The sequence below is a fragment of the Coturnix japonica genome, unplaced genomic scaffold (genome assembly GCF_001577835.2).
Source record: "Coturnix japonica isolate 7356 unplaced genomic scaffold, Coturnix japonica 2.1 Scaffold494, whole genome shotgun sequence".
Taxonomy (NCBI): Eukaryota; Metazoa; Chordata; class Aves; order Galliformes; family Phasianidae; genus Coturnix; species Coturnix japonica.
This window is the reverse complement of record NW_015438892.1, coordinates 100,813-112,237: the sequence shown is the minus strand read 5'-3', so window position 1 is coordinate 112,237 and position 11,425 is coordinate 100,813. Positions and strand designations below refer to the sequence as shown.

At 53.4% G+C, this 11,425-nt stretch overlaps 1 protein-coding gene across 1 annotated transcript in view; it reads left to right on the top strand.

Moving 5' to 3' along the window:
* Positions 1 to 9,210, top strand: part of RASAL3 (RAS protein activator like 3) — a 16,207-nt gene extending 6,997 nt beyond the window's left edge. The window contains 3 exon segments of the mRNA XM_015887176.2: positions 6,236 to 6,438; positions 7,891 to 7,966; positions 8,961 to 9,210. Of these exon segments, the coding sequence (XP_015742662.2) occupies positions 6,236 to 6,438; positions 7,891 to 7,966; positions 8,961 to 9,110 (429 nt within the window). The 3' untranslated portion in view covers positions 9,111 to 9,210.
* The last annotated feature ends 2,215 nt before the right edge of the window (positions 9,211 to 11,425 follow it).

The following is an 11,425-nucleotide window of genomic DNA, read 5'->3' as shown; positions in this document are numbered from 1 at the left end:
GTGTCCCTGCCCATAAGATGGCCTGCCCCCATGGATGGCCTGCCATAGATGGCCCTGGCCCATGGGGTCCTGCCCATAGATGTGCACTGCCCATGGATCGGCCCTGCCCCATGGGTGGTCCTGCCCCTAGATGGTTCACTGCCCCATAGATGGCCCTGCCCCATGGGTGTCCCTGCCCCATAGCCACCCTATGGCCACCCCATAGCCCCATGTATGTCCCTGCCCTATGGGTGTCCCTGCCCCATAGATGTCACTGCCCCATGGATGTCCCTGCCCATAGATGTCCCTGCCCATGGCATTCCCCTGCCATGTCCCTGCCCATGGCTGTCCCTGCCCCATGGCGCCCCATAACATCCCCTTTTGTCCCATCAGAGCACTCAGGAGCAGCTGGAGCCGCTGCCCACCATCCTCAATGCCATCAGGACGGACCCCCGTCCCGGTGTGTGTCCAGCTCAGCTCCAGCACAGAGAGAAGGTAACGGGGAACAAGGGGCACATATGGGGCCAATGGGAGTTGGGAACAAAGAACGCAGGTGGACAAGGGGGCTATATGGGGCCAATGGGGAGTGTGGAGGTGAAAGAGGGGGACACATTATGGGCCAATGGGGACCGTGTGGGGTGACCAGGGACAGCATGATGGGGCATTGGGGACATGTGGAGTGTGACAACGAGGAACAATGGGCGCCAATGGGGGGGACGTGTGGGGGTGACAAGGGACACATATGGGGCCAATGGGGACGTGTGGGGTGACAAGAGACACATATGGGGCCAATGGGGAAGTGTGGGGTGACAAGGGACACCATATGGGGCAATGGGGACATGTGGGGTGACAGCAGTTTGGGGTGTTCTGGTCCTGGTTTGGCTCAGGGGATCGAGGGTGGGGTTGATGGGACCATGGACCATATTAGGGCCGTGGGGACCTTTATGAGCCATGGGGTCTCTGGGGAGGGAAACATGGGGTCTGTAGGCTACAACATGAACTCAATGTGCGGTTGATGCGGATCTGGGGGATCTAATGGGGCAGGATCCTTAGCGGATAGGTTCTGTCCTTTAAAGGCTTTGGATGAGTCCCGGCCCAGAGCGGTCCAGATTCAGGTCCAACGATGGTTTAGGATGGTCAAATGGGGATCCCCAAGGGTGGTGTGGGGAGGACGGGGGCTGCGGTTCTGGTCATATGGGATTCGAGCCTGGAATCCCCCTGATCCCAAAGCACGACAGCTCCAAGCAATACGAGCTGCCATGAGCTGAGGCAACAGTGTAAAGAGCTCAAATGAGCAGGCGTACGCAGGGACGAGAAACCGAGGGCAGATATGGATGGAGAAATGGACCAGAACCAGAACCACGATTCCCATAGAGAGTGAGAAGAGGAACGTGAACGACACAGAGTGTCCAGACAGAGTAAGCAGCGAAAAAGAGTCTGGAAACAAACAGGAATCGAACATATAAACGAACCATTAAGGAGATATAGAGCGAGAGAACCAGCGTGAAACGAGCAGATGGAAACGTGAGTAAAAGAACCCTAAACCTAAACCTAAACCCTAACCATAACCCATAACCCTAACCTAACCTGACCCTAACCTAACCCTACCCTAAACTAACCCTAATGAAACTAACCCTAATGACCCTAACCTAACCCAAACACTAATCCACCCTATAACGCTAAAACTAACACTAACCTGAACCCTAACCTACCCTAACCCTAATGAAACCCTTAAACCTAACCCTAAAACACTAATCTAAACCCTATAACCCTAACCCTAACCTAACCGCTAAACCGAACCCTAAAACCTAACCCTAATGAAAACTAACCCTATGACCCCTTAAACCGTAACCCTAACACTAATCTACACCTTCCCTAAACCTAAAACCCTAACCCTAACCCTACCCTTAACCCTAAACCCTAAACCTAACCCTAATGAAAACTAACCCTAATGAACCCTAACCCTAACCCTAACCCTAACCCTAAACCTAACCCTAATGAAAACTAACCCTAATGAACTAAAACCTAACCTAACAATAATCTAACCTACTACCCTAACCCTAACCTAACCTAACCCTAACACCAATCCCTAACCCTATAAACCTTAACCCAAGCCCTAACACCTAACCCTAACCTAAACCTAAAACCTAACCCTAATGAAAACTTAACACCGAATGACCTAAAACAACCCTAACACTTAATACGCTAACTAATAACCCTAACCCTAACCTAACCCTAACCTTAACCCTACCCTAACCACCCTAACCCTAAACCTACCCTAATGAAAACTAAAAACCTAATGAACCCTAAACCTAAACCCTAAGCACTAATGCCTAACCTTATAACGCGAAACCTAACCCTAACCCTAACCCAACCTAACCCTAAAGCCTAATGAACTAAACCTAACTAACACTAATCCTAACCGCAATAACCTACCTAACCTTAACCCTTAACCCTACACCCTAAACGCTAACCCTAATGGAAAACTAACCCTAATGAACACTACTAAACTAACACTCAATCCATAACCCTAATAACTTAACCAACCGTCACCTACCCTACCACTAACCCTAACTACCCCTAATGAAAAACTTAACCTAATGAAACCCTAACCCTAGCCCTAAACCTAACCCTAAAACTTAACCACTAATTGGAAACTCCCTAGATGAACCCTAAACCTAACCTAACATAATCACTACCCTAACAACCTAACCCGCTAACCCTAACCCTAACCTACACATCTTAACCTATAACCCTAACCTAACCCTACCTAACCAAACCTTACACCCTAAACATAAACCCTAATGAAAACTAACCCTAATGACCTAAACCTAACCCTAAACACTAATCCTAACCCTATAACCCGTAACCCTAACCCTAACCCTAACCTCACCGCTAACCTACCCCTAAACCTAACCCTTATGAAACTACGCTTAATGAGACCACTAAACCTAAACCCTAACACTATCCTAACCTATAACCTAAAACCTAACCTAACATAACCTAACCAACTAACCCTAATGAACCTAAAACCTAACCTTAACACTAATTCCGTAACCTAAACCCGAACCCTAACCCTACCCCAACTCTAACCCTACCCTAACCCTAACCCTAAACCTAAACCTAACCCTACCCAACCACGAACCTACCCTACCCTACGCCGTAACCTACCCTAACTCTAACCCTAACCGTAACCTAACCCTCAGACCCTACTTAACCCTAACCCTACCATAAACCGTAACATACCCTGAACCCTAACCCGTAACCCTACCCTAACGCTAACCTAACCCTAAACCCTGAACCCTAACCCGAACCTAAACCTACCCTAAAACCCTAACCCTAACCTACTTAACCCTAACCCTAACCTAACCCTACCCTAGCCTACCCTACCTAACCCTAACCCTACCTAACCCTAACACTAACCCGTTAAGCCCTAACCCTTAAAACCCTAACCCTAACCTAACCCTAACCGCTAATGGAACCCTAAATCTAACTGAACCACTGGACACGTTGAGCGTCCCTATACTTCTCTCCCTGTCAATTCCCCAAGCCCACCCCACACTTATGGGGTGACCATTCTCACTTAATGGGCTGACGCGTTGCCGTCGTCCCCGTTGTTGTAGGGCCGCTTCCAAAGGTGTCATGCAGCGTAATCCATGGTCCATGGCAGTGCTAACGGCAACGGATGAGCAGGGCGAGCTCGGCCCATCCCGCCCCATGGACAAAGTAACTTGGGGGGCACGGGCATCGGCATGGACCATAGGGAACAACTATGGGGAACATGACACCAGGGGACACAATATAGGGGACAACATGGGGAAATAGGACACCATAGGGACACATAGGACAACATGGGAACATAGGGACACCATAGGGACCACTATGGGACAACATGGGAACATATGGGACACCATAGGGACACAGTGGAACACATGGGGAACTTAGGGGACACCATGGGGACACTATAGGGACACGATAGGGACATAGGACACGCATGGGGACACCATGGGGACACTATAGGGACAACATGGGGAACATAGGGACACCATGGGGACACTATGGGGACAACATGGGAACAGGAGGGACACCATAGGGGACACCTATATGGGACAACATGGGGAACATTAGGGACACCAAGGACAACCAGGGGAACAACAGTGGGGACATAGGACACCATGCGGGACACTATGGGACAACTATGTGGGAACAGTAGGGACACCATGGGGCCCATGGGGACACTATAGGACAACATTGGAGAACATAGGGACACCATGGGGACACTATGGGGACAACATGGGGAACATAGGGACACCATAGGGACACTATGGGGACAACATGGGGAACATAGGGACACCATGGGGACACCATGGGGAACATAGGGACATCATGGGGACACCATGGGGATGCCATAGGGACACTATAGGGATGCCAAAGGGACACCATAGGGACACTATAGGGACACTATAGGGACGCCATAGGGATGCCATAGGGACAACATAGGGACACTATAGGGGACGCCATAGGGACGCCATAGGGACGCCATAGGGACACTATAGGGATACCATAGGGATACCATAGGGATGCCATAGGGACACTATAGGGATACCATAGGGACACCATAGGGACGCCATAGGGACACTATAGGGACACCATAGGGACGCCATAGGGACGCCATAGGGACGCCATAGGGACACTATAGGGACACCATTGGGACACCATAGGGACGCCATAGGGACGCCATAGGGACACTATAGGGACTCCATAGGGACAACATAGGGGACGCCATAGGGATGCCATAGGGACGCCATAGGGATGCCATAGGGACACCATAGGGATGCCATAGGAATGCCATAGAGACACTATAGGGACACCATAGGGACACTACAGGGACACTATAGGGACACCATATGGACTCCATAGGGACACTATAGGGGACGCCATAGGGACGCCATAGGGATGCCATAGGGATGCCATAGGGACATCATAGGAATGCCATAGAGACACTATAGGGACACCATAGGGACGCCATAGGGACGCCATACTGACACCATAGGGATGCCATAGGGACATCATAGGGGTGCCATACTGACACCATAGGGACACCATAGGGACACCTTAGGGATGCCATAGGGATGCCATAGGGACACCATAGGAATGCCATAGGCACACCATAGGGACGCCATACTGACACCATAGGGACACCATACTGACACCATAGGGATGCCATAGGGACATCATAGGAATGCCATAGGGACATCATAGGGACACCATAGGGATACCATAGGGATGCCATAGGGACGCCATAGGGACACGATAGGGATGCCATAGGGATGCCATAGGGACGCCATAGGGACACTATAGGGACATTATAGGGACACCATAGGGACACCATGGGGACGCCATAGGGATGCCATAGGGATGCCATAGGGACACTATAGGGACACTATAGGTACTCCATAAGGACACCATAGGGGACGCCATAGGGACACCATAGGGACATCATAGGGACGCCATACTGACACCATAGGGATGCCACAGGGACACCATAGGGACGCCATAGGGACACCATAGGGACGCCATAGGGACACCATAGGGATGCCATAGGGACACCATACTGACACCATAGGAATGCCATAGGGACACCATAGGGACACCATAGGGACACCATAGGGACACCATAGGAATGCCATAGGGACACCATAGGGACACCATAGGGATGCCATAGGGACACCATAGGGACACCATAGGGACACCATAGGGACACTATGGGGACACCATAGGGACACCATATGGACTCCATAGGGACACTATAGGGGACACCATAGGGACGCCATAGGGACTCCATAGGGACTCCATAGAGACCCTATAAGGACACCATAGGGATGCCATAGGGACTCCATAGGGACACTATAAGGATGCCATAGGGACGCCATAGGGACACCATAGGGACGCCATACTGACACCATAGGGATGCCATAGGGACATCATAGGGACGCCATACTGACACCATAGGGACACCATACTGACACCATAGGGACGCCATAGGGACATCATAGGGATGCCATACTGACACCATAGGGATGCCATAGGGACATCATAGGGACACCATAGGGATGCCATAGGGACACCATAGGGATGCCATAGGGACACCATAGGGACACCATAGGGACGCCATACTGACACCATAGGGACGCCATACTGATACCATAGGGATGCCATAGGGACGCCATACTGACACCCACCCCTCTGTCCACAGCAGCACGGGCGGCAGATCGAGGCGCTGCGGAAGGAGGTGGGTGAAGGGCAGGAGAGGCTGAGGGTGATGGAGGAGAAGCTGGGGGAGCTGCAGGGGGAGCAGCGGGGGATGAAGGAGGAGCAGGGACGGAGCCGGGAGCTGCTGGAGACACTGCGCCTACAGATGGAGGAGGGCAGCGCCAGGATGGGCAACATGGCGGCCAGGTGGGTGTCAGAGAGGGGGGGGGTCCACAAAGACCCCGTGTACCCAAAGACCCCGTGTACCCAAACACAGGGGTCCTTGAAGGGTCATTGTCCCCAAAACACAGGGGTCCTTGAAGGTTCATTGTCCACACAACCCAGGTTCCCCAAAGCCCCCGTGTCCCCCAAACCAAGGGGTCCTTGAAGGTTTGTTGTCCTCAAAACCCAGGTGTCCCCAAAGTCTTAATGTCCCCAAAACACAGAGGTCCCCAAAGACCCCGTGTCCCCAAAGACCCCACGTCCCCAAACCCAGGGGTGCTTGAAGTTTCATTGTCCCCACAACCCAGGTGTCCCCAGAGTCTTAATGTCCCCAAATCCTGAGTATCCCCAAAGCCCCCATGTCCCAAAAACCCACATGTCCCCAAATCTTGGGTGTCCCCAAAGCCTTAGTGACCCCAAAACCCACATGTTCCCCAGTCCTGGGTGTCCCAAAACCCACATGTCCCCAAATCCGGGGCATCCCAAAGCCTCAGTGTCCCCAAAACCCACATGTCCCCCAAACCCAGGGGTCCCTGAAAGTTCATTGTTCCCATAACCCAGGTGTCCCCAGAGTCTTAATGTCCCCAAAACACCAGGGGTCCTTGAAGAATCGTTGTCCCCAAAACTCAGATGTCCCCAAAGCCCCCATGTCCCCAAAAACAAGGGGACCTTGAAGGTTCATTGTCCCCACAACCCAGGTGTCCCCAGAGTCTTAATGTCCTCAAACCCAGGGGTCCTTGAAGGTTTGTTGTCCCCAAAACACAGGGGTTCTCAAAGACCCCGTGTTCCCAATGACCCCATGTCCCCAAAACACAGGGGTCCTTAAAGGTTCATTGTTCCCATAACCCAGGTGTCCCCAAAGCCCCCATGACCCAAAACACAGGGGTCCTTGAAGGTTCATTGTTCCCATAACCCAGGGGTCCCCAAAACCCCACATCTCCAAACCAAGGGGTCCTTGAACGTTCGTTGTCCCTACAACCCAGGTGTCCCCAGAGCCTTAATGTCCCCAAAACTCAGGGGTCCTTGAATGTTCGTTGTCCCCACAACCCAGGTGTCCCCAGAGTCTTAATGTCCCCACAACCCAGGGGTCCCCAAAGACCCCACATCCCCAAACCCAGGGGTCCCTGAAGGTTCGTTGTCCCCACAACCCAGGTGTCCTCAGATTCTTAATGTCCCCAAAGCCTGGGTAACCCCAAAACCCTGATATCCCCCAAAACCTGACTTAGCCAGAGCTGTGTTGTTCCCAAGTGTTTGGTGTCCCCAAAGTCTTGATGTCCCAACAGCCCTTATGACCCCAAAACCCACATGGCCCCAAATCCTGGGCATCCCCGAAGCCTCAGTGTCCCCAAATCTGTGCTGTTCCCAAATCCCCAAAGCCTCAACAACCCCCATATTCTCCATGTCCCCAATCTATGGGGCTCCCCTGCTTTCCTTTAGGCTGACGGCAGCTGAAGGGACCCGCAAGAAGGACTTGGAAAGGCTGAAGGCCAGCGAGGATTGGGGCAGAGCAATGGTAAGACATTGGGACCATAGATATAGGGATAAAGGTAGGGGGCCATATGGTGGTCAGTATGATCGGGGCAGAGCAATGGTAAGACATTGGGACCATAGATATAGGGATAAGATACGGGGATAAGTGTAGGGCCATATGGTGGTCCATATGATCAGGACAGAGCAATGGTAAGACACCAGGACCATGGATACCGGGATAAGGGTAGGCCTATATGGTGGTCCATATAATTGGGTAAGACATTGGGACCAGAGATATAGGGATAAGAGTCGGGGATAAGGGTAGGGCCATATGGTGGTCCATATAATCGGGGCAGAGCAATGGTAAGACACCAGGACCATGGATATAGGGATAAGGGTGGGTCCNAGATATAGGGATAAGATACGGGGATAAGTGTAGGGCCATATGGTGGTCCATATGATCAGGACAGAGCAATGGTAAGACACCAGGACCATGGATACAGGGATAAGGGTAGGTCCATATGGTGGTCCATATGATTGGGTAAGACATTGGGACCATAGATATAGGGATAAGATACGGGGATAAGGGTAGGGCCATATGGTGGTCCATATAATCGGGGCAGAGCAATGGTAAGACACCAGGACCATGGATATAGGGATAAGGGTGGGTCCATATGGTGGTCTATATGACCAGGGCAGAGCAATGGCAAGACACCAAGACCATAGATATAGGGATAAGGGTAGGTCCATATGGTGGTCCATATGATCAGATATAGGGATAAGGGTAGGTCCATATGGTGGCCCATATGATCAGATACAGGGATAAGGGTCGGTCCATATGGTGTTCCATATGATTGGGTAAGACATTGGGACCATGGATATAGGGATAAGGGTCAGTCCATATGGTGGTCCATATGATCAGATATAGGGATAAGGGTAGGTCCATATGGTGGTCCATATGATTGGGTAAGACATTGGGACCATGGATATAGGGATAAGGGTCGGTCCATATAGCAGTAACGATGCATCCCATGCAGGAGAGCCGGCTGGTGGCGCTGGAGAAGGAGCACAGGGAGCTGCAGGACGCCATTGCCCGACTATTGGGTCGGCCCAGCAGGACGGGACGGGGGGCAGCGGCACCGAGATGGGATGAGGGTGGGGATGAAGGACAGGCCACCAGCGTGTGACATGGGGTGGCACCACAACAAGGCCGTGAACACGAGGGACTGATCCTGATCCTGATGGGTTTGTGTCCCTTGGGAATAAAGACTGTTGGTGTCGCTGGGACTCGGTGCTGGTTGGGTTCTGGCAGGGCTCTGGGCTCTGACCCGGCGCCATCTTGTTTGTTTGTAGGGTCAACTTGGCCCCAACCACGGGGAACTTGTGGGGAAGAGACATGGGGGGCACTGGGGTGGGTGATGGGACCATGGTTTGGGGGTGAAGGGACCCTATAGGGACTCCATTGAGTCATAGGACTATAAGGACCCTCTGGCGGGTGATGGGACCCTACAGGGACCCCAGTGAGTTCATAGGACTATAAGGGACCCACTGGTGGGTGATGGGACCATGTTTTAGGGCTGACAGAACCTTATAGGGACTGCAGTGAGTCATAGGACTATAAGGGACCCACTGGTGGGTGATGGGACCATGGTTTGGGGGGGACAGAACCCTATAGGGACTACAGTGGGTCATAACACCATAAGGACCCTCAGTTGGGTGACAGAACCCTATAGGGACCTCAGTGTGTTATAGGACTTTAAGGACCCTCTGGTGCGTGATGGGACCACGGTTTGGGGGTGACAGAACCCTATAGCGACTGCATTGAATCATAAGACCATGAGGAAGCAATGGTGGGTGATGGGACCATGATTTAGGGGTGACAGAACCCTATAGGAACTCCAATGAGTCATAAGACCATAAGAACCCTCTGTTGGGTGACAGAACACTATAGGGACCCCATTGTGTTATAGGACTATAAGGACCCTCTGGTGGGTGATGGGACCATGTTTTAGGGCTGACAGAACCTTATAGGGACTGCAGTGAGTCATAGTACTATAAGGGACCCACTGGTGGGTGATGGGACCATGGTTTGGGGGTGAAGGGACCCTATAGGGACTCCATTGAGTCATAGGATCCTGAGGGCCCTGTGGTGGGTGATGGGACCATGGTTTGGGGGGGACAGAACCCTATAGGGACTGCAGTGATGTCATAAAACCATAAGGACCCACTGGTGGGTGATGGGACCCTATAGGGACTGCAGTGAGTCTTAAGACCATGAGGACCCTCTGGTGGGTGATGGAACCCTATAGGGTTTCCATTGAGTCTTAAGGCCATAACGACCTATTGGTGGGTGATGGGACCCTATAGGGACTGCAGTGAGTTATAGGAAAATAAGGACCCTCTGGTGGGTGATGGGACCATGTTTTAGGGCTGACAGAACCCTATAGGGACTGAAGTAAGTCATAAGAATATGAGGACGCTCTGGTGGGTGATGGGACCCTATAGGGACTGCAGTGATGCCTTAAGAACATAAGGACCCACTGGTGGATGATGGGAGCCTATAGGGACGCCAGTGGGTCATAAGACCATCAGGACCCGCTGACGGGCCCCTATGAGCCCCTTGATGGAGGGGATGTGACGGCGGATCCCCCTCTGACAGCCCATCCCCCCGCGCCCCCCAAGATGGCGGCGCTACAGCACCGTCGCGCTTTGATGACGCCATCACTACGCGCCGCGCGGCCCCCCCCCGTGTGGAAGGTCGTCACCCCCAACATGGCGGCACCAACATGTCCGTGACGTCATCACATCGCGCCGATCACAGTGCGTGACATCATCACAGCGCGCCTCAAAGGCCCGGAAAACAAAATGGCTCGGTACGGCGGCGCTGTGACGTCATCAACGCGCCTCAAAGGCCCGTGGAAGGGCGGAGGGAGCGGTGGGAATCCCGGGGGGGGCAAAGGGGGGCCCCAAGATGGCGGCGGTCGGAGATGAGGCGGCGCTGGGGCTCGGTTCACCGCCTCCAAGATGGCGGCGCTACAGCGCCGTCGCGCTTTGATGACGCCATCACTACGCGCCGCGTTGCCCCAGAGTGTGGAAGGTCGCCACCCCCAACATGGCGGCGCTAACACCTCCGTGACGTCATCACATTGGGCCAATTCCAGAGCGCGACGTCATCACAGCGCGCAGCTAGCTCCGGAAAAATAAAATGGCGGCTCTGTGACGTCATCAACGCGCGACACTCGGCCTACAGAGGGCGGCGGGGATCCCTGGGGGGGGGGAAAGGGAGGGGGGGGCCGGCGGCTCCAAGATGGCGGCCCCAATATGGCGGCTCCAAGATGGCGGCCGTGGGAGCGGAGGCGGCGCTGGGGCTCGGTTCACCGCCCCCAAGATGGCGGCGTCGGGCCGCGTGACGTCATCGGAGGCCGCCGGAGTGTGGGGGGGTGGGGGGGGGTCAGAGGGGGAGCGGCCCGAACGGGGCCAGGAGCGGCGGCGGAGGAGGAAG